This window comes from Triticum dicoccoides, chromosome 1A (genome assembly GCF_002162155.2).
Source record: "Triticum dicoccoides isolate Atlit2015 ecotype Zavitan chromosome 1A, WEW_v2.0, whole genome shotgun sequence".
Taxonomy (NCBI): Eukaryota; Viridiplantae; Streptophyta; class Magnoliopsida; order Poales; family Poaceae; genus Triticum; species Triticum dicoccoides.
This window is the reverse complement of record NC_041380.1, coordinates 557,905,093-557,922,886: the sequence shown is the minus strand read 5'-3', so window position 1 is coordinate 557,922,886 and position 17,794 is coordinate 557,905,093. Positions and strand designations below refer to the sequence as shown.

The window sequence follows — 17,794 nt, the reverse complement described above, 5'->3', positions numbered from 1 at the left end:
AGAGAGAGAGAGAGAGAGAGAGAGAGAGAGAGAGAGAGAGCCAACTCGCGCGCATCGCCACTTGCGTGTCCACTTGGACCAACCTCACCGCTGAAGCTGCTCACCGCCTCCCGCCACGGATTGCAGGAAGGCGGGCCATGGAGGCGCAGCACCCCGATAATCATGTTTTCTACCCCTCGTGGCTCATGTGATTCTCGCCGACACCCCGCATGCAGCAGTGCTCATCACCGGGCGCAACTCCGCCGGCGACGGTCTCAGCATCCGTGGAATTTGTCCGGCTGCATTATGTTTTCGTCCGGTTTACATGAAAATCGCTCGGTTTACATCTATTTTGTTCAGTTATTGAAATCCAGTTTGAAATGCATGTGTATGACTTTGGATGGCCGGCTCTTGCATCTGTGTCCGCGGACGGATGCGGTGTCCGATTTAAGAGTCGGCGTTGAAGATGCCATTATCCAACATCCCAACTTGCAAGCAACACTTATGCCAATCGAAAGAATCATCTAAGAGTCGGCCAAAAGACCATACCTTAGTACGTTTTCATCCCATCAGACGATATCCCCCAATCACACTAATGCCAGCACAATAACATATCGAGTCAAAAGAAGTTCGACTCCATGAAATATATAGAGGCTAGTCCTAAAAATGCCCCGTCTCTTCAGCTGGGCAACCTCTTCCGAGATTAAACTACGTACTCCCGAAGCTCATAGTTAAATGTCAACGATACACGGTAGCTGCCTCGAGATCAAAGTTCACACCCCATTTTCTGTTTCCTGGAACACAAAGCAAAGTAAAGCGCGCTCAGACCTTTTCTTTTGAATGCACACAATTGGCAAGCAACAGGGGTTTGACATCCCTCCCACAGTGCACGGAGCAATTCTTCTTTCTGGAGATTCGATGTACTGAGCTCGAAATGAGATACTCCGTGAAAGCCCTGGGCACGCAGGCAAATAGTTGCTGGATGTTGGACCCAACGCATGCAATGCCACTTGAGGCAAGGGGTAGGCTTCACCGCATCATCTTTACTCAAGCTTATCCCCTAATTCGTGTCCTTTGCTTTTATATCTGCTGGAAATCCTCTGAATCTCGCACACCATACCATTATAGTCGGCCGTCAACTGCACAACGGCCGGTGTTGAACAAGGTCAAAGGGCCGCCACCTGCTGCAGCTAGAGTTGGGGCCTTTTCCAACGGAAAAGCAAAGTCTCCTCGCCTTTTGGCTTGACCTCAACAGGCGCCAGAAAGAAGATCAGTAGCATCGACAAAATGGAAAGCCGAGTTAATTAGTGTTAGTACTTGGCGGCCGGCAGTCGGCACTTGGAGTGCTAAGTTAATTAGTGATAATTTACTTGTTCAGTCGTTAATTTCCGGTAATATACGATCATGACTGCTCCTTGGGGTGGAGGCTGACTTGTGTGCATTTTTTGGCGGTCGGCAGTGGAAACGGTGGAGCACTAGTATTTATTTATTCTGAAGAAGGAGGCGAGCTTTGCCTCTCTTTCTTTTAATGTTCTGGAGGTTAGGCAATTGGTGCTAATCTGTTTATGCAATCATTGATTGACGGCAGACTGAAGCCAAGTTTTGAAGTAGTAGTACTACCACAGTGAAGGCTGACTTGTGTGGCTGTGTTACTTGGGGTGCACTTTCGGACGTGGAGTTCATGTGCAGCAGCCGTCGGATGAACGCCGCCGTTCCTTTTTCGCGTCTGTCTGTCAGCCAGATCTGACGCGTCTACGGACGACTGGCACAAGCCACAGCCGGTGGTGGAATAATTTTGCGGTTTTCAATTGCACCATCATATTCATAGCCCTTGTGGTGTGCGCTGCTTTCTTGTTGAGTTGGAGAAAAATGGACGGCCAGCCAAGCTCTTTACTTGGCTCCATGGTGAAGTGAAATGGAACGGAATCCATCCAGTCCAGGGGCGGCGACGTGCTCTGCTCACGCTGGCCAAGCAAGCAAAGCAAAAGCAACCCATCCGGCCTGCTCACGCGACGATCTGCGTACCGGCGTATCCGTCCTTTGGGTTTCGGCGCCGCAAAAGTAGGCACATCCACCACTTGGCGAGATCGATCGGCCTGGGCCAGCACCCGCCCTGCCCACGCGCGATGCCACTTGTCTGCGGCTCGACGTGGCCGATGCGATTTGAGCTGAGCGGTGCAGCAGCCGGCGTCGAGGACGTCCCGCCCCGTCGCGTGTGCGTGCGGCGGCCAGTGAAGTGAACGTGCCCGGGCATGTTGGTCGAATATTCCCAGCCATTTCCTATTCCTATGTGCGGAAGTGGAGACGCGGAATTTTCTCTCCGGTAGAGGTAGTGGAGACGCCCACGGCTGACTCTGAGGCCTCTCGCCGTGAGCTTTCCCGGTGAATTGGAGTGCTCCTGAATCGTAACCAGCGGTGAGATTCGAGGGTAACGAGTTGTTGTTGTAACCAGCTGTGAATTATACCCGGCGGTAAAAGCGAATTGCTGCTGCTGCTGCTGCTTCGTTCAGTGCTACGTACTTCCATCAGAGTATTGGGTTTAGATCGATGTTGAGTGCGGACGCACTCCAAACACTGGCGGCGCAGCACCGTACTGTCTGTACAGTAGTGGACTTGGCCAAGGCCAACCACAGTGCCAAAGTACCAATCGACAATCGTGGAGAGGAGACCCAACTAACTGGCCAACTCCGTTGAGGTGCAGCCGCTGACTTGTACCGCTGATCCGTTTAATCTAGAACCCAACGCACTGCTCCGTTTCATACGGTCCGTCTCGCAACGACCGACCAAGACTTTGTCGACTGCCGCTGTACGTACTAGCGAGTTGGTTTCTCACCCGGGATAGAATGCGATAGATTTCACACGGTTTTTGCCTTTTCCGGCTCCGCCACCAGATTAATTGACGCGGGTAGTAAGAATAGGCGGAGCTCTAAGCTTGGTCAGGTCAAGCCCGGCACAGGCCTCGCGTTCCCACTCACCCCCTTTTCGCCTGGATTTCCATGTCCCCGCACACGCCCTCCACGTTCTAAACTTGCAATCTCCTCAACTTTTCCTCTCCACAAGTACACAGCCAAAGCCTTCCTTTCCCCCCCTCCTCCCACGCCCTATATATACGCACGCCCGACAAAAACAGAGAACCCATCAGCAATTCAGCAAGCTCGACAACAGAGAGTACCAACAGCAACAGAAACCACCACCATCCCAATTCCCAACGCACACAAGATGGCCATGTCCGTGGGCAAGCAATGGACGCGGGTGCGCACGCTCGGCCGCGGCGCCTCGGGGGCCGAGGTCTTCCTCGCCGCGGACGACGTCTCCGGGGAGCTCTTCGCGGTCAAGTCCGCCGCGGGGGCGACCTGTGCGGCGGCGCTGAGGAGGGAGCAGTGCGTGATGGCCGGCCTGCGATCACAGCGCGTCGTCTCCTGCATCGGCGGCCGCGGCGCCCGCGACGGCTCCTACCACCTCTTCCTCGAGTTCGCCCCCGGCGGCTCGCTGGCGGACCATCTGGAAAGCGGGCTTGACGAGCGTGCCATCTGCGGCTACGCGGCCGACGTGGCGGCCGGGCTCGCGTACCTCCATGGCGCCGGGATGGTGCACGGGGACGTCAAGGCGAGGAACGTCGTGATCGGCGCCGACGGCCGCGCCAAGCTCGCCGATTTCGGGTGCTCGAGGAAGGCGGGCGCTGACGTGCCAATCATCGGCGGCACGCCGGCGTTCATGGCACCGGAGGTGGCGCGCGGCGAGGAGCAGGGCCCCGCGGCCGACGTCTGGGCACTCGGCTGCATGGTTGTCGAGATGGCCACTGGACGCGCGCCCTGGAGCGGCATGGACGGCGACGCGCTCGGGGCGCTGCACCGGATCGGCTACACGGAGGCCGTGCCCGAGGTTCCGAAATGGCTGTCCGCCGACGCCAAGGACTTCTTGGCCAGATGCCTTGTCAGGCAAGCCAGCGATCGGTGCACGTCGGCGCAGCTGCTGGAGCACCCGTTCTTGGCTTCCGCCGACGTCGAGGCGAAGCCGGAAGCCGTCGAGAGCAAAAGCAAATGGGTGTCGCCGAAGAGCACGCTGGACGCGGCATTCTGGGAGTCGGAGTCCGACGCCGACGAGGCGGAGCACGACAGCACGGCAGAGATGAGGATCATGGCATTGGCTTGCTCCGCGTCGGCGCTCCCGGACTGGGACTCTGACGAGGGATGGATCGATGTGCTCTCCGCGCCAATCGAAGCACCAGACGCAGTGACCGAGGAGAAGATCGACCTGGACGACGACGCTATCACAACTGAAGAACCCAGCGGCGCAGGGTCCGGGGTTCTCGCCCTTATTACCGTGGACGTGGAGTGCATCGACGATGGCGGCGCCGTCGTCGGAGCGGGAGCGGGAGATGCATATGATGATGATTCACTCGGGCACAGTAGTAGGCATCGGTCTTTGAATGCTGTAGCTTCTCACCAGTTAGTACCATGTAAATTGTTGCTCTGCAACAGAAAGACAAATGCAACTGATTTCGTTCTTGCACGAGCACTCAGTTTCATACCGATCTCTGTTTCTCCGCTCATGCTTTGCTTCCTCTCCCCCGATCGTGACACGTTGGATTAGGCGGAAGAAATTTAGCGTGAATTCACAAGCTCGCCGGCCATCGGCCACGCCGCACACCGAAGCTTCCACCGCGAAAAGGATCGAGTCGACGCGGAAAGCGCGGTGTCACAGCAGCACACGCACTAGAAACCAGAGATCCTTGAGAAAGTACTACACTAGCGCGCGGCCAGTCAAAAACTATTTTGTTGGGCTACGTGGGTCCAGCAGAGTCGACGAGCCGACCAGTGAAAGCGAAACCTTTTCAAGTAAGAGTTGCGTCCAGAGATTGCTTCGCCAGGTGGAGATGCATCCAGCAACGACCGCCCTCCTCCCACGGTGTCCCCTCGCCGCTCTAGGAGTGGAAATGGATAAAATTGGTCTTTATCTAAAACTTCAATACAAAATGACCACAATCTAAAAACATTTCATGAAATTACCCTTTTTGCATCACGCCCGGGGCTGGCGCCCTAGCTCGGCGCGCCATTCTTTCTAGTATGGCGCCCTAGCCCCGGACGTCATGTAAAAAATGGCCATCTCATGAAAAAAAATTAGATTGGGGCCATCTTGATTGAAGTTTCAGATAAGGGTCAGTTTTGTCCATTTTCATGCTCTACGACGCACTCGTCGTGCACTTCTAGGTTGCGTGTCAGCTGCGTGCCGGCGCATTCGCACGATGCTCTCCGTTCTTCCAAGCATGTTTCTAGATTGGTAAAAACTGGCACGCTCATCCTAATCTGTTTAATTCCTTTTACTCCAATATTAGGATTTTTATATAATTAAAACCATTAAGCGTCAGGAGAAGGACAGCCAATCAACTATGCCACGTGGTGCAAGTTGATTGGCTGCAGTAAGAAAGTTTTTGAAATAATATTACTTTTAGATGTTGATGCGATTTTTTTTGAAATGTCTTTTTAGATGAAGGTGAGGACCCTACATATTTTTTAAATGGAGGATTATGCAAAGTAATGCTAGATTACGTGGTAATCTTTTTTCTTTTTTTCCTTTTTACTTTCTTTCAGATCTAGGTGAGGATTTTCTTCAGATGTTTTTTTAGACAAATGAGAGGACTCTATGTATCTTTTAAATGAAAACATGCACATAGCTTGCTCTCAAGCGGCGCCATAAGGTGGCGCCTCAACTGCAACCATAAGGGGTGCCCAGATGCACTCAAACCTAGCGCACGAGAGCCATGAGCTGCCTCGTGTCGTGGTGGTACCATGTCCAGCATGCACGTATATCATACAAACTGAACTAAAACTAATTTATATTTTTTATTTGTCGATTTGTGATGGGCTGAATCATTTTTGTTAGGACTTGACACAGCTCTCGCGTCACCCCCTCACGGGCGGCACGGGAGGCCTCAACCTAGCCGTGAGCGACCTCCAGCGACTCGTCTTCCCTCCGTCGCCGTTGGTGGCGCCACAATGGCGACAATAGAGGGCCTCTCCTCTCTCTCCCAGATCTACGGGCGATGCGTAGATCCGTGGGGTGCGTCCCTCACGTGTAGGCCTTGAGGGAGATACAAGTTATTATAAAATTCTAGAACCACCGAGTTCACTTCTTTAAAACTTCGATGTCGGAACAACGACAATCGTTATGCAATGAAGCGAGGAGAGGGACACACAACGACTAGTTTGTTATGCTAACATGGGCGTGGGATGAGAGATGGAGGGGATGGTCGTGCCGCAAAGTAAGAGAGGAACCAATGCAAGGGGGTGAGAGAGGAACATGCCAGAGTGGGGCGCGAGAGAAAACACGAGCTATCATGCGAGAGGGGGCGCGAGAAGCATCGGACGACTCCAGAGGAGACTAATACGTTTCCAACGTATCTATAATTTTTTATTGTTTCATGCTATATTATATTTTGTTTTGGACATTATTAGGCTTTATTATACACTATTATATTATTTTTGGGACTAGCCCATTAACCAGAGGCCCAACCCAGAATTGCTGTTTTTTGGCCTATTCTAGGGTTTCGCAGAAAAAGAATATCAAACGGAGTCCAAACGGAATGAAACCTTCGGGAACGTGATTTTCGAAACGAACATGATCCAGAGGACTTGGACCCTACGTCAAGACATCAACTAGGAGGCCACGAGGTAGGGGGGCGCGCCCTCCACCCTCGTGGCCCCCCTGTTGCTCCACTGACGTACTCCTTCCTCCTATATATACCTACGTACCCTTAAACTACCTGATACGGAGCCAAAACCCTAATTCCACCGCCGTAACTTTCTGTATCCACGAGATCCCATCTTGGGGCCTGTTTCGGAGCTCCACCGGAGGGGGCATCGATCACGGAGGGCTTCTACATCAACACCATAGCCCTTCTGATGAAGTGTGAGTACTTTACCTCAGACCTTCGCGTCCATAGTTATTAGCTAGATGGCTTCTTCTCTCTTTTTGGATCTCAATACAAAGTTCTCCCCCTCTCTTGTGGAGATCTATTCGATGTAATCTTCTTTTGCGATGTGTTTGTTGAGATCGATGAATTGTGGGTTTATGATCAAGTTTATCTATGAACAATATTTGAATCTTCTCTGAATTATTTTATGTATGATTGGTTATCTTTGCAAGTATGTTCGAATTATCAGTTTGGTTTGGCCTACTAGATGATCTTTCTTGCAATGGGAGAAGTGCTTAGCTTTGGGTTCAATCTTGCGGTGTCCTTTTCCAGTGACAGTAGGGGCAGCAAGGCACGTATTGTATTGTTGCCATCGAGGATAAGAAGATGTGGTTTATATCATATTGCATGAGTTTATCCCTCTACATCATGTCATCTTGCTTAAAGCGTTGCTCTGTTCTCTTGAACGTAATACTCTAGATGCATGCTGGATAGCGGTCGATGTGTGGAGTAATAGTAGTAGATGCAGGCAGGAGTCAGTCTACTTGTCTCGGACGTATTGCCTATATACATGATCATACCTAGATATTCTCATAACTATGCTCAATTCTGTCAATTGCTCAACAGTAATTTGTTTACCCACCGTGAATACTTATGCTCTTGAGAGAAGCCACTAGTGAAACCTATGGCCCCCGAGTCTATCTTCCATCATATTAATATTCCAATACTTAGTTATTTCCTTTGCCATTTATTTTATGTTGCATCTTCATCATAAAAATACCAAAAATATTATCTTATCATATCTATGAGATCTCACTCTCGTAAGTGACCGTGTAGGGATTGACAACCCCTTATCGCGTTGGTTGCGAGGATTTATTTGTTTGTGTAGGTGCGAGGGACTCGTGCGTGGCCTCCTACAGGATTGATACCTTGGTTCTCAAAAACTGAGGGAAATACTTACGCTACTTTGCTGCATCACCCTTACCTCTTCAAGGGAAAACCAACAAGTGCTCAAGAGGTAGCAAGAAGGATTTCTGGCGCCGTTGCCGGGGAGGTCTACGCAAAAGTCAACATACCAAGTACACATCACAAATCCTTATCTCCCGCATTACATTATTTGCCATTTGCCTCTCGTTTTCCTCTCCCCCACTTCACTCTTGCCGTTTTATTCGCCCTCTCTCTCTCTCCATTCTCCCTCTCTTTTCCATTTGCCTCTTTTTGCCCGTCTCTTGTTTGCTCGTGTGTGTTGGATTGCTTGCTTGTCGCGATAGCTCAAGATAATACTAAATTGTGTGACTTTACCAATACCAACAACAATGATTTCCTTAGCACTCCGATTGCTCCTGTTACCGATAATGAATCTTGTGAAATCATTGCTGCTTTGTTGAATCTTGTCATGAAAGATCAATTCGTCAGCCTTCCTAGTGAAGATGCCGCTACCCATCTAAATAGCTTCGTTGATTTGTGTGATATGCTGTCGGGTGGTAGGTGTGACATATGCCAATGGGTGGCTTATCATTGTGGGAGCCAGTAAGACGTCGCCGGTGCCTGGAAGCGGGATGAGGCGAAGACATGCACGCCGGCGAATCTTACCCAGCTTCAGGGCTCTCTGAGGAGATAACACCCCTACTGCTGCTCTGCGGGGTCTCCGCATGATCACTAGATGAACGAGTGGCTACAAGATGCTCCTTGAGCTGTTTGGCGAGAAGAAGAAGAAGGGCATGGCTAGCTCTCCTCTCCTCTCTATGTGGTGTCTAAAACTAGCTCAGATCCACCCTTTGCATGGGTGCCCCGGTGGGTTTATATAGGCCCACCCCCCGGGGGTACAATGGTAATCCGGCTGGGCGTGGGCCCCAGCCGTCTGTGTCTACGCCCGCCGGCTTCTGCGCCGGCTGCTGGGGCCCACTGGCTAGTGGCTCCCGCCGGCTGCCAGCTCCTTGGTCGACAGGCAGGCCCCACTGTCAAGGGCCTTGTCGGTGGCTGGTCACTGTTGCCTCAAACCTGGTGACGAGGGCTTCACCGAGGTAACCGTGGCTACAGTGCCGCCGCCCGGCGGGCGGTCGTTGTAGCCACGCCTCATCTTGTCCCCTTAATGGGGCGCCTCCTTCGAGGGAGGAAGCAAGCCGGCAGTGGGGAGCCGGCCCCGTCTTGGGCCGACTGGGGGAGGCCTGGCCGCCTTCGGGTGTCTCTCTGCCTGAAGGGGCCCACCGCCCGTGGGCCACGCTGACAGCCCGTCGTGGGTGGCATCAGGGTCAACATGGCAATAGTGTCGCGCCGGACGGGTCATGGCCACCCCGTACGGCGCACTGTGCCAGGCGTGCTCCGGGATTTGGGGGTGGCAGGCTTTACTGTAGCCACGCCCCGTCACATCGCCATTATGTGGATGCAGACTTCGAGGGTACGATCTTGATCGCTTTGTGGGAGTCGGCTTCTTGCGGCCGGCTTCTTGGAGCCGGCCCTCCCGCGACTTTCTTCATGAGGGCTAAAGCCGGGCCGCCTTCCGATAGTCGGCCTGGGAGACAGCCGGCAAGGGAAAGGCGGCCCCACGTCTTGGATTCTTGAGGGCTGGATCGGCTTGTAATTTTTTCAGAAGGGCCAGGGGGAGCCGGCTAGGCTACCCGTGGTCATTTACTCCGACAGTAGTCCCCGAAGCTGATCGAGCTTCGAGGCTGACAAAGGGACGAGAAGTTTGGTCAGCTTCCTATCCTGAGGAGCCGGCTTTGCTTATGCACGCCGTCTTCGGAAAGCTCCGTTTCTTGTAGGCGGGAACGTGGGTCGGCCTGCGAGCTGACCGCGCGCCATCCCGTGGGCCACGTGGCAAGGAAAACCTGCCAACGCACACGCGCGATGGGACGCCGCCGCAGGTCCGGGCCTGCCACTCCTAGGCCTCGACCCGAGCGCGGATCTTCTGCGGCCCACAACGGACCACTCGCCTTCCCGCGGCGGTTTTATTACGCCATCAGGGCGCAATAATCGTGGGATGTGGGGGAGTGGGCGCAGTTGATCCCACGTTCCCCCACACCACGCCTCCTCGGCTCCGCCGCGCGGGTCTATAAGTAGGGGGAGGAGAGGGAGCGGCAGAGGCTCGCACGCTCTCCCTCGCTCCGCCCCTTCTCACCTTCCTTCTTCTTCCCTTCGCCGCTGAAGCGACCCATTGTCGCGCCGCTCCGTCGTCGGACCTCTCGGTTCCTTTGGTCCTACCGTAGCAGGGTCATGCGCGTCTCCGCCGTCGCATCGCCTCGTTTCTCACCGCGTCGCTCCCATGGCGTTGTCGAGCTCATGGGATGGCTCCAACGTCCATGAGGACCACGTTGAGTTCCTCCGCCGGATGCGGCGTCTGCCGGGCGATAACTACGTGCGGGTTCGTCGTGCGCTGGCGAGGGAGATTTCGCTGGCACCGGAGGAGGGTGAGCGGGTAATCTTCCGCTCGCACTGCCTGCGCGGCTTCGGCCTCCCGGCGAGCGGATTCCTTCGCGCTTTTCTTAAATTTTACCACCTCCAGCCGCATCACCTCACGCCCAACATGGTGATGCTGCTGTCGGCTTTCGTCACCTTGTGCGAGGGCTTTCTTGGGGTTCTCCCCACTCTCGAGCTCTGGGGAGAATTCTTCCAGAGCAAGCTCGGCACCGTTGTTGCGGGCGTGCCCGCCCCCTGTGGAGCCTTCATTGCCATGAGGCGGACGGGCGAGGACAATCCGTTCCCGCCCATCCCGTTGATCCAGTCGGTGAAGCTCTGGCAGAAGTCCTATTTTTACGTGAAGAACGTCGCCCAGCAAGGCGACTTTGTCAACCTGCCGGCTTACGTAGCCGGCCCGCCGGCTGGGAGGTAACCCTCATGGAGCTACCAGGCCAGGTCGTTGTCTCAGGCCGGGAACGCAGCCGTCTCCCGGCTCCGGGTGATGATCCAGTCGGAGGGCTTGACCGGAGCCGACCTGGTGGCTGCCTTCGTGGAGCGTTGAGTACTTCCGCTCCAAGGCCGGCCTCACATGATTTGCCAGATGAGCGATCGCTTCGACCAGGGAGATGCCTCATGCCGAGGTGTCTTACATGGTGAACTACATCTCCAACTGCAAGCTCGCCGAGGATTGGCGATACGGCAAGGGGCCGTATTCTCGCGCCAACCCTCCGCCTGCCGTAAGTTTTTCTTCTTTTCTTCCTTTTGTAGCCGGCCTCATGATGGCCGACTTCTCATCAATTGGTTTGCCCTCAGCAGAACCCTCTTCTTCGGCCGACGGCCGGGGCCGCAGGGGTAGAGCGCCAGCTCCTCCCCGACCGCACGGTGGACGACGTCGATGATCCGGACCTGGGAGCGGCCGCCATGGAAGATGCCATCATGGGGGAAGGCGACGAGGCAGGAGGCACGGGGCTCGGGGCCGGCCTCGAGGACTGGGCGGACGATGACGAGGTCGAAGCCACCCCGCACCGCCAGCCGGCGCTTGATCATCAAGGCGCGGGCCCGTCTGCCGCGCTGGCTGCTCGTGGCGGCGCGCAGAAACGCCGGGCCGCGTCGACCTACTTCGGCCGCCGGCCGAAGAAATCCAAGGGTTCCACGGCGGCGACCAAGCGGGATGAGGCGGCTGTGAAGGCGGCCCGCTTCCGCAAGGCGGTGAAACAGCCGTAGGCGATCTCGGCGTAAGTTGTCAAATGTCTTGTATTTTTTTGTTGTCCTCTTCGATTGAGGCTCTTCTAAACCTCTCTTTGCTCGCCGGGAAGGGCACCGCTTTCCCTCGAGCAAGGTCCTGGCGGCTCCGTTGTCGGGCCGACTGGAGGGTCCTCAGGCTCCTGCCGCGTGGATCCCCGCGCCGACCTCATGGAGGCCACTGAGCGAAACGCACGGGAGGCACGGGAGGAGCAGGAGGCGGCGGAGCGAAGGACCGCCCAGGCGGTGAAGGAGCAGGCCGACGCGGCGGCCAAGGCCCGGGCGGAGGCGGCAGCCGCGGAGACGGAGGCGGAGGCCTCGCACAACCAGCCTCCGCTGCTCGTCGTTCCCCTCCGCGCCGTGGCCCCCGACAACCCCGTGCCCCCGTCGGAGGAGGTCGACCAAGACCCGCCGGTGATGGAGAGGAGGGAGGACCACGTGGTCTTCGTGGAGGAGGCGCCGCAGACGGCGCCGACTGGAGCGGGCGAAAGCGGCCAACCAGCCGCGGCGCCAGAGCAGCCGGCCGGGGGCGAGCCGGAGGCAGGGGCCAGCCTCGAGGTGCAGCCGGCATTTTGCCGCTATGCAGGGGGAGCTACCTCCGTGCCGGAGCCGCACCGAGCTGCGGGCGTCAGCCAGACGGCAGAGGCCCTGGAGGTGGCCAGCGCCAGCACGTCTGAGTGGACGCCCAGCGGGGGGACGGCCGAGCTGAACACAGCGGCCCAGGAGGTCTGGAACCGGCTTCAAGCCCAGGCCGCTTCGCTGCAGCGATATACCCAAGAGTTCCTCACAACACAGGCCGTCATCCGGGTGAGCCTTTTGGCCTTGGTTGTTTTGCTTTTTTGATTTTTTTCCGTGGGGGCGCGTCAGCGCACCCACTGGGTGTAGTGCCCGAGTTCCGAGTCGGCTGCTGAGCAGGCGGCTTGGAACTTAGTAGGTCCTGACAGCTATTTTATCCTCGCATCCTGTCTGATCTTTCAGGAATACCATAACCTCCGCGCTGCTGCCTTCAACTCCCAGGCTAAGGAGCTGGGCCGGAAAACCGAGGACCTGACCAACAGCCGGAGTGCGTGCTTTGTCTCGTTCATCTCCTGTGGGGGCGCGTCAGCGCACCCACTGGGTGTAGTCCCCGAGATTCAGGCCGACTGTTGTGCAGTCGGTCGGATCTTCCCTGACGACTTCTTCCTTATTGATTTTTCCTTTGTCTTCATGCTTGCAGGAGCCAATACCGACTTGAGGGGGCAGCTCAGCGGGGCCCAGGCCGTCCTTCGCGCCAAGGAAGCCGAGTACAACGCCTTGGTCCTGGAGCTTGACCGCCTGGCCAAGAAGTTGGCCGACCAGGAGGAGAGCCACAAGGTGGCCCTGAAGAAGGCGCAGGACAGCGAGGACGCCCTCAAAGCTGAGTTCGAGACCGAAGCGGCGGGCTGGGCTGAGGCAAAACAAGCGCTGAGCGAGGGCTTCGGCCGGGTTGAGGATCTGATCGATGGTAAGCCGCCTTCCTCACTCCTTGCTTGCCCCTTGCCCCCTGATTTGTGTTCTGACTTGTGCTGCTTTTTGTTCTTTGTGCAGACTACTTCCCCGGCTACTCCGTCTTTGCCACCCAGACCATCAAGGCCCACCACAAGGCGCGCCGGCAGGCGGGGGATGAAATCGTGCCGGACGCGAGCCGGACGCTTGAGGAGCAACTCTTGGCGGTCCAAGCCCGGCTACAGCCGGCTCACCGCATGCTCCGCTGCCTCCAGCGGGCCGGGGCGCAGGTGTTGGCCGCCCTCTGGCCAGGCGAAGCGATTCCCCGCACCCCGAGTCGGACTGCCGACCGGCTGGAGGTTGCGGTTGGCTGCTTCGAGGCTTGGAAGGCATCGTCGGCCCGGCTTGGAGCTGGGCGGGCGTTGGAGTTCATCCGAGCCTGGTATCCCGAGCTTAACCTGGACCAGCTACGCACCTGGCGGCTGGAGGCTGACGAGGAGATGGAGGAGGTGCGGCCGGCTATCGCTCAGTGTGCCTCGACGATCGCCGAGTGCACTGACATCAGCGTCTTTGCTCCTGAGATAAATGACGACGGTGTTGCCCAGCCGGAGGAATGGTTCGGGCTGGACCCGACAGCGGGTGAGGACTCGGCGGAGGAGATCGCTTCTAGCGATGAAGGTGAAGACGATGAAGGAGAGGAAGGCAAAGACGTCAAGCCGGCCGGTGAACCGACCAGCCAGCCCCAGCATGACCGTGCCTCCAGCAACGAGGCGCGTGCTAGCGCGCCCTCTGCGGGAGGTGGTGATCATGCCGAGGTTCGTCAGCCGGCCACTCCTCCAGCCAACACTGCCGTCTCTACCGACCTGCCCGACTCGCCTGTCGCTCCCTTGGCTTAATCTACCGTCCTTACTTTTCCTGCTTGTTACCCTTTGAACAATTTTTATTAAGCTTGTGCAGTTCCACCCACTGGGGGTGTATTCAAACTATGTTGAATGCTGGCCTTTCGAAGGCCTTTTGTGTAAATATGATCGTGTGTGTGTTTGGCTTCCATTCATGTATGCTTTTTATCTTTAGGTTGTTTCCTTTGCTGCCTTCCCCTGGCTGCTGCCTTCCCAACCGGCAGCTGCTCTGCAGCCTGTGGCTAGGGAAGAACTTGGCTATATTTATTTTTTCATTTTTTTGGGGAAGGCAAGTACTCGAGCTTTCTTAGATTTAAGCGAGGTGAATGGAAGCCGGCCGGCCGGCTACGCTGGTAGTCGGTCGGTGGTGGGAGAAAAACCGGCTTTTGTTATATTAGTCCGTTAGTCCCTAGCCGTTTTTCGTGTGGGCGTCCTTTCCTGCCTTTAACTCTTGCCAGTCGGACAGCCGGTTCTTTGAACTGCGACTTTTGGCAAGAGAAGGCTTGGGTGCCGGCACACTACTTGTCTGGCCGCGGGTAGGACTTCTAATATAACTCAAGGCGGCCAGTCCCCGGGCCGACTAGTCGAACCCGGTGTCGGACGAAAAAAGTGAATATAATGACATGATCATAAGCATGATACTCTTCATTTATAGATAAAAGATGGCAGTCCCTGAGCTCTCCTCGGGGGGCCTATTGTCTCGTACTTAGTACAAAAGTTAGCGTGATACATACTTGCATTTCAGCTGTAAAATCTTCGGAGGAGGTTCGCGTTCCATGGTCGTTCCGACTCCTTGCCGGAGTCGTCTCTCTTTCGTACCTTCGGCTTCTGTGCGTCGATCAAGTAGTAGGAGTCATTTCCCAGCGCTCTGCTGATGACAAAGGGGCCTTCCCAAGGGGCTGAGAGCTTGTGCTGGCCGGCTGTTCGCTGGATCAGCCGGAGCACGAGATCGCCTTCTTGGAAAGATCTTGGTCTGACCTTCTGGCTGTGGTAGCGGCGCAAGCCCTGCTGATAGATGGCAGACCGGCTGAGGGCTAACAGCCGGCCTTCTTCCAGCAGGTCGACACCGTCTTCTCGTGCTTCCTTGGCCTCCGCCTCTGTGTACATGGTTACCCGAGGCGAGTCGAACTCGATGTCAGTTGGGATGACCACCTCGGCACCGTACACGAGGAAGAAAGGAGTGAAGCCGGTTGACTTGTTGGGGGTAGTCCGCAGACTCCAGAGGACGGCCGACAGCTCATCGAGCCAACAGCCGGCCGAACATTCCAGTGGTATGACCAGTCGGGGCTTGATGCCGGAAAGGATGAGGCCGTTGGCTCGCTCGACTTGGCCGTTTGACTGCGGGTGGGCAACGGATGCTAAGTCCAACCGGATGCCCTGCGTCACGCAGAAACGTGCCAATGCTCCCTTGGCGAAATTCATGCCGTTGTCGGTGATGATGCTGTGTGGCACGCCGTAGTGAGTTGTTATATCTGCGATGAATGTCACGACAATCGGCCCATTCAGCTTCTTGATCGGCTTTGCCTCAATCCATTTGGTGGATTTGTCCACGCCGACAAGCAGATGTGTCATGCCGCCACGCGCCGTCTTGAATGGGCCGACCATGTCCAGTCCCCAAACGGCGAAGGGCCAAGTGAGGGGAATGGTCTTGAGTGCCGAAGCCGGCATGTGTTGCTTGGAGCTGAAGACTTGGCACCCTTTGCAATGTTTAACTAACTCCTTGGCGTCATCCAAAGCAGTCGGCCAAAAGAACCCATGGCGGAAAGCTTTGGCGACGAGTGATCTTGAGGCCGCATGGTGGCCGCATTCTCCTTGGTGGATGTCTCTGAGGATTGCAATGCCCTTCTCTTGCTCGACGCATCGCTGGAAGACTCCAGTGACACTGCGCCTGACGAGCTCTCTGTTGACGATTGTGTATGCTCCGGCTCGGTGTTGGACTTGTCTTGCCTCTGTTTCGTCAGCCGGCAGATCTTGGTTTATTAGGAAGTTGAGGATGGACTGAGCCCATATGGAGCTGCGACTTCTTCTATTGCCAACACGGCTACTGCGACCAGGGCGGGCGGGCTGGGTGGTGAAATGCTGGAGTCGGTCGCCGCCTGTTGTGTTGGTATAGTCCCCGGGCCGACTACCGCAGTCCCCGAGCCGGGTGTGACAGTCCCCGGGTTGGGCGTAACTATGGAAGTCCCAGAGCCGCCTACTGACGTCCCCGGGCCGACTATCGAAGTCCCCGGGTCACTTGCTTGGTTCTTCGAGCCGGACCCGGCCGCGTCGGGGTCAGGCGGCACGAAGATGGAATCGGACTCTGAAGATGGCTTGATAGACAGCTTGAGGAGGCGTTGCAGAGAGACACCGGTTGGTATTGCCTGCCGAGTGGAGCCTATTCGAGCCAGGGTATCAGCTGGCTCGTTGTCGGCCCGCGGTACGTGGAGGAACTCGCATCCTTCAAAGTACCCGCTGATCTGCTGAACGAGGAAGCGGTAGCTTGCCATATTTGCGTCCTTGGCGTCCCAGTCGCCGGATGATTGCTGGACTACCAAGTCCGAGTCGCCGTAACATAGGATCCGGCGTATGCCGAGCTCTTTGGCAAGCCGGATCCCGTGTATGAGCGCCTCGTACTCGGCCACGTTGTTGGAGGCGGCAAAGTGAATTTGCAACGTGTATATGAGCTTGTCGCCTTTGGGAGAGGTGAGGATGACGCCGGCTCCCAAGCCGGTGCGCATCTTGGACCCGTTGAAGTGCATGCGCCAATGAGTGGAGTCGGGAGCTGGCGGTAGGTACTGGGTCTCGGCCCAGTCGACGAGGAAGTCGGCCAATGCTTGGGACTTGATGGCGGTGCGAGGCTGGTAGAAGATCGTGCAGGGGGCCAGCTCGATGGCCCATTTCGCCACCCGGCCGGATGCATCCCGGCTGCCTATGATCTCGGCAAGCGGGGCGGTGCATACGACCATGATGGGGTGCTCTTGGAAGTAGGGCTTCAGCTTCTTGGCAGCAAAGTACACGCCATAGCACATCTTCTGGTAGTGCGGGTAGTTCTGCTTCGAGGTAGACAACACCTCGCTCAAATAGTACACCGGCCTCTGGACCGGCTGGGCTCGGCCCTCTTCTGGGCGCTGGACTACGATAACAGTGCTGACCACCCGGCTGGTCGCAGCAATGTAGAGGAGCATGGGCTCTTTCTCAGTCGGCGCCGCCAGGACAGGCGTCGTGGCCAGCATCTTCTTTAGCTCGTGAAAAGCTTGGTCGGCTTGGTCGTTCCACTCGAAGTGAGTGGTCTTGTTCATGAGGCGGTATAGGGGGAGAGCTTTCTCTCCGAGCCGGCTGATGAAGCGGTTCAGGGAGGCCAAGCACCCGGTGAACTTCTGGACGTCTCGAAGTTTGGTGGGAATCGCCATTCTCTCAATGGCCTTGATCTTTACTGGGTTGCATTCGATGCCGCGTTCGGAGACCAGGAAGCCTAGGAGCGTCCGGGACGTCGTGCCATGCTCTCAGCGCGGGGGAGGGCTTTCCGCGCGGGCGTCGGCTTCGTGCCGCTGTGCGGCTGCATCGATTAGTTGCTGGATGCGTCTGGTCATGTGGGGGAGTTCTTCGGCCCCAGTCCGTCTACCTCGTCTATGGCCGCCTGGGCGGCGCGCAGGTTCTCGAGTGGAGTGGCATAGACTGGGTGGTCGACTCCTAGCGTGTCGGCGAGGGCAGCGCCGCGCTGTCTGACAACGCCGGCTCGGCTTGGCCCGCCTGGGGGCGGCGTGCCAAAGGCGGCGCGGTCGGCTTCACGCTGGTGGGCCTCGGTGAGGCGTCTCATGGAAGCCAACTTCCGGCCCTCCGCGAGGAGGGCGAGGCGGCGAGCCTCCAGTGCTTCGGCATCGGCATCGGCCAGGAGGGGGATGGACAAGTCGTGGACCGC

At 56.6% G+C, this 17,794-nt stretch overlaps 1 protein-coding gene across 1 annotated transcript; it reads left to right on the top strand.

Annotated features, from left to right (window-relative positions):
* Positions 1 to 3,141: 3,141 nt before the first annotated feature.
* On the top strand, positions 3,142 to 4,572 carry LOC119355180 (mitogen-activated protein kinase kinase kinase 17-like). Its single transcript, XM_037621961.1, has one exon. It carries the CDS (start codon positions 3,199 to 3,201, stop codon positions 4,570 to 4,572), a length of 1,374 nt encoding a protein of 457 aa, XP_037477858.1. The 5' UTR covers positions 3,142 to 3,198.
* The last annotated feature ends 13,222 nt before the right edge of the window (positions 4,573 to 17,794 follow it).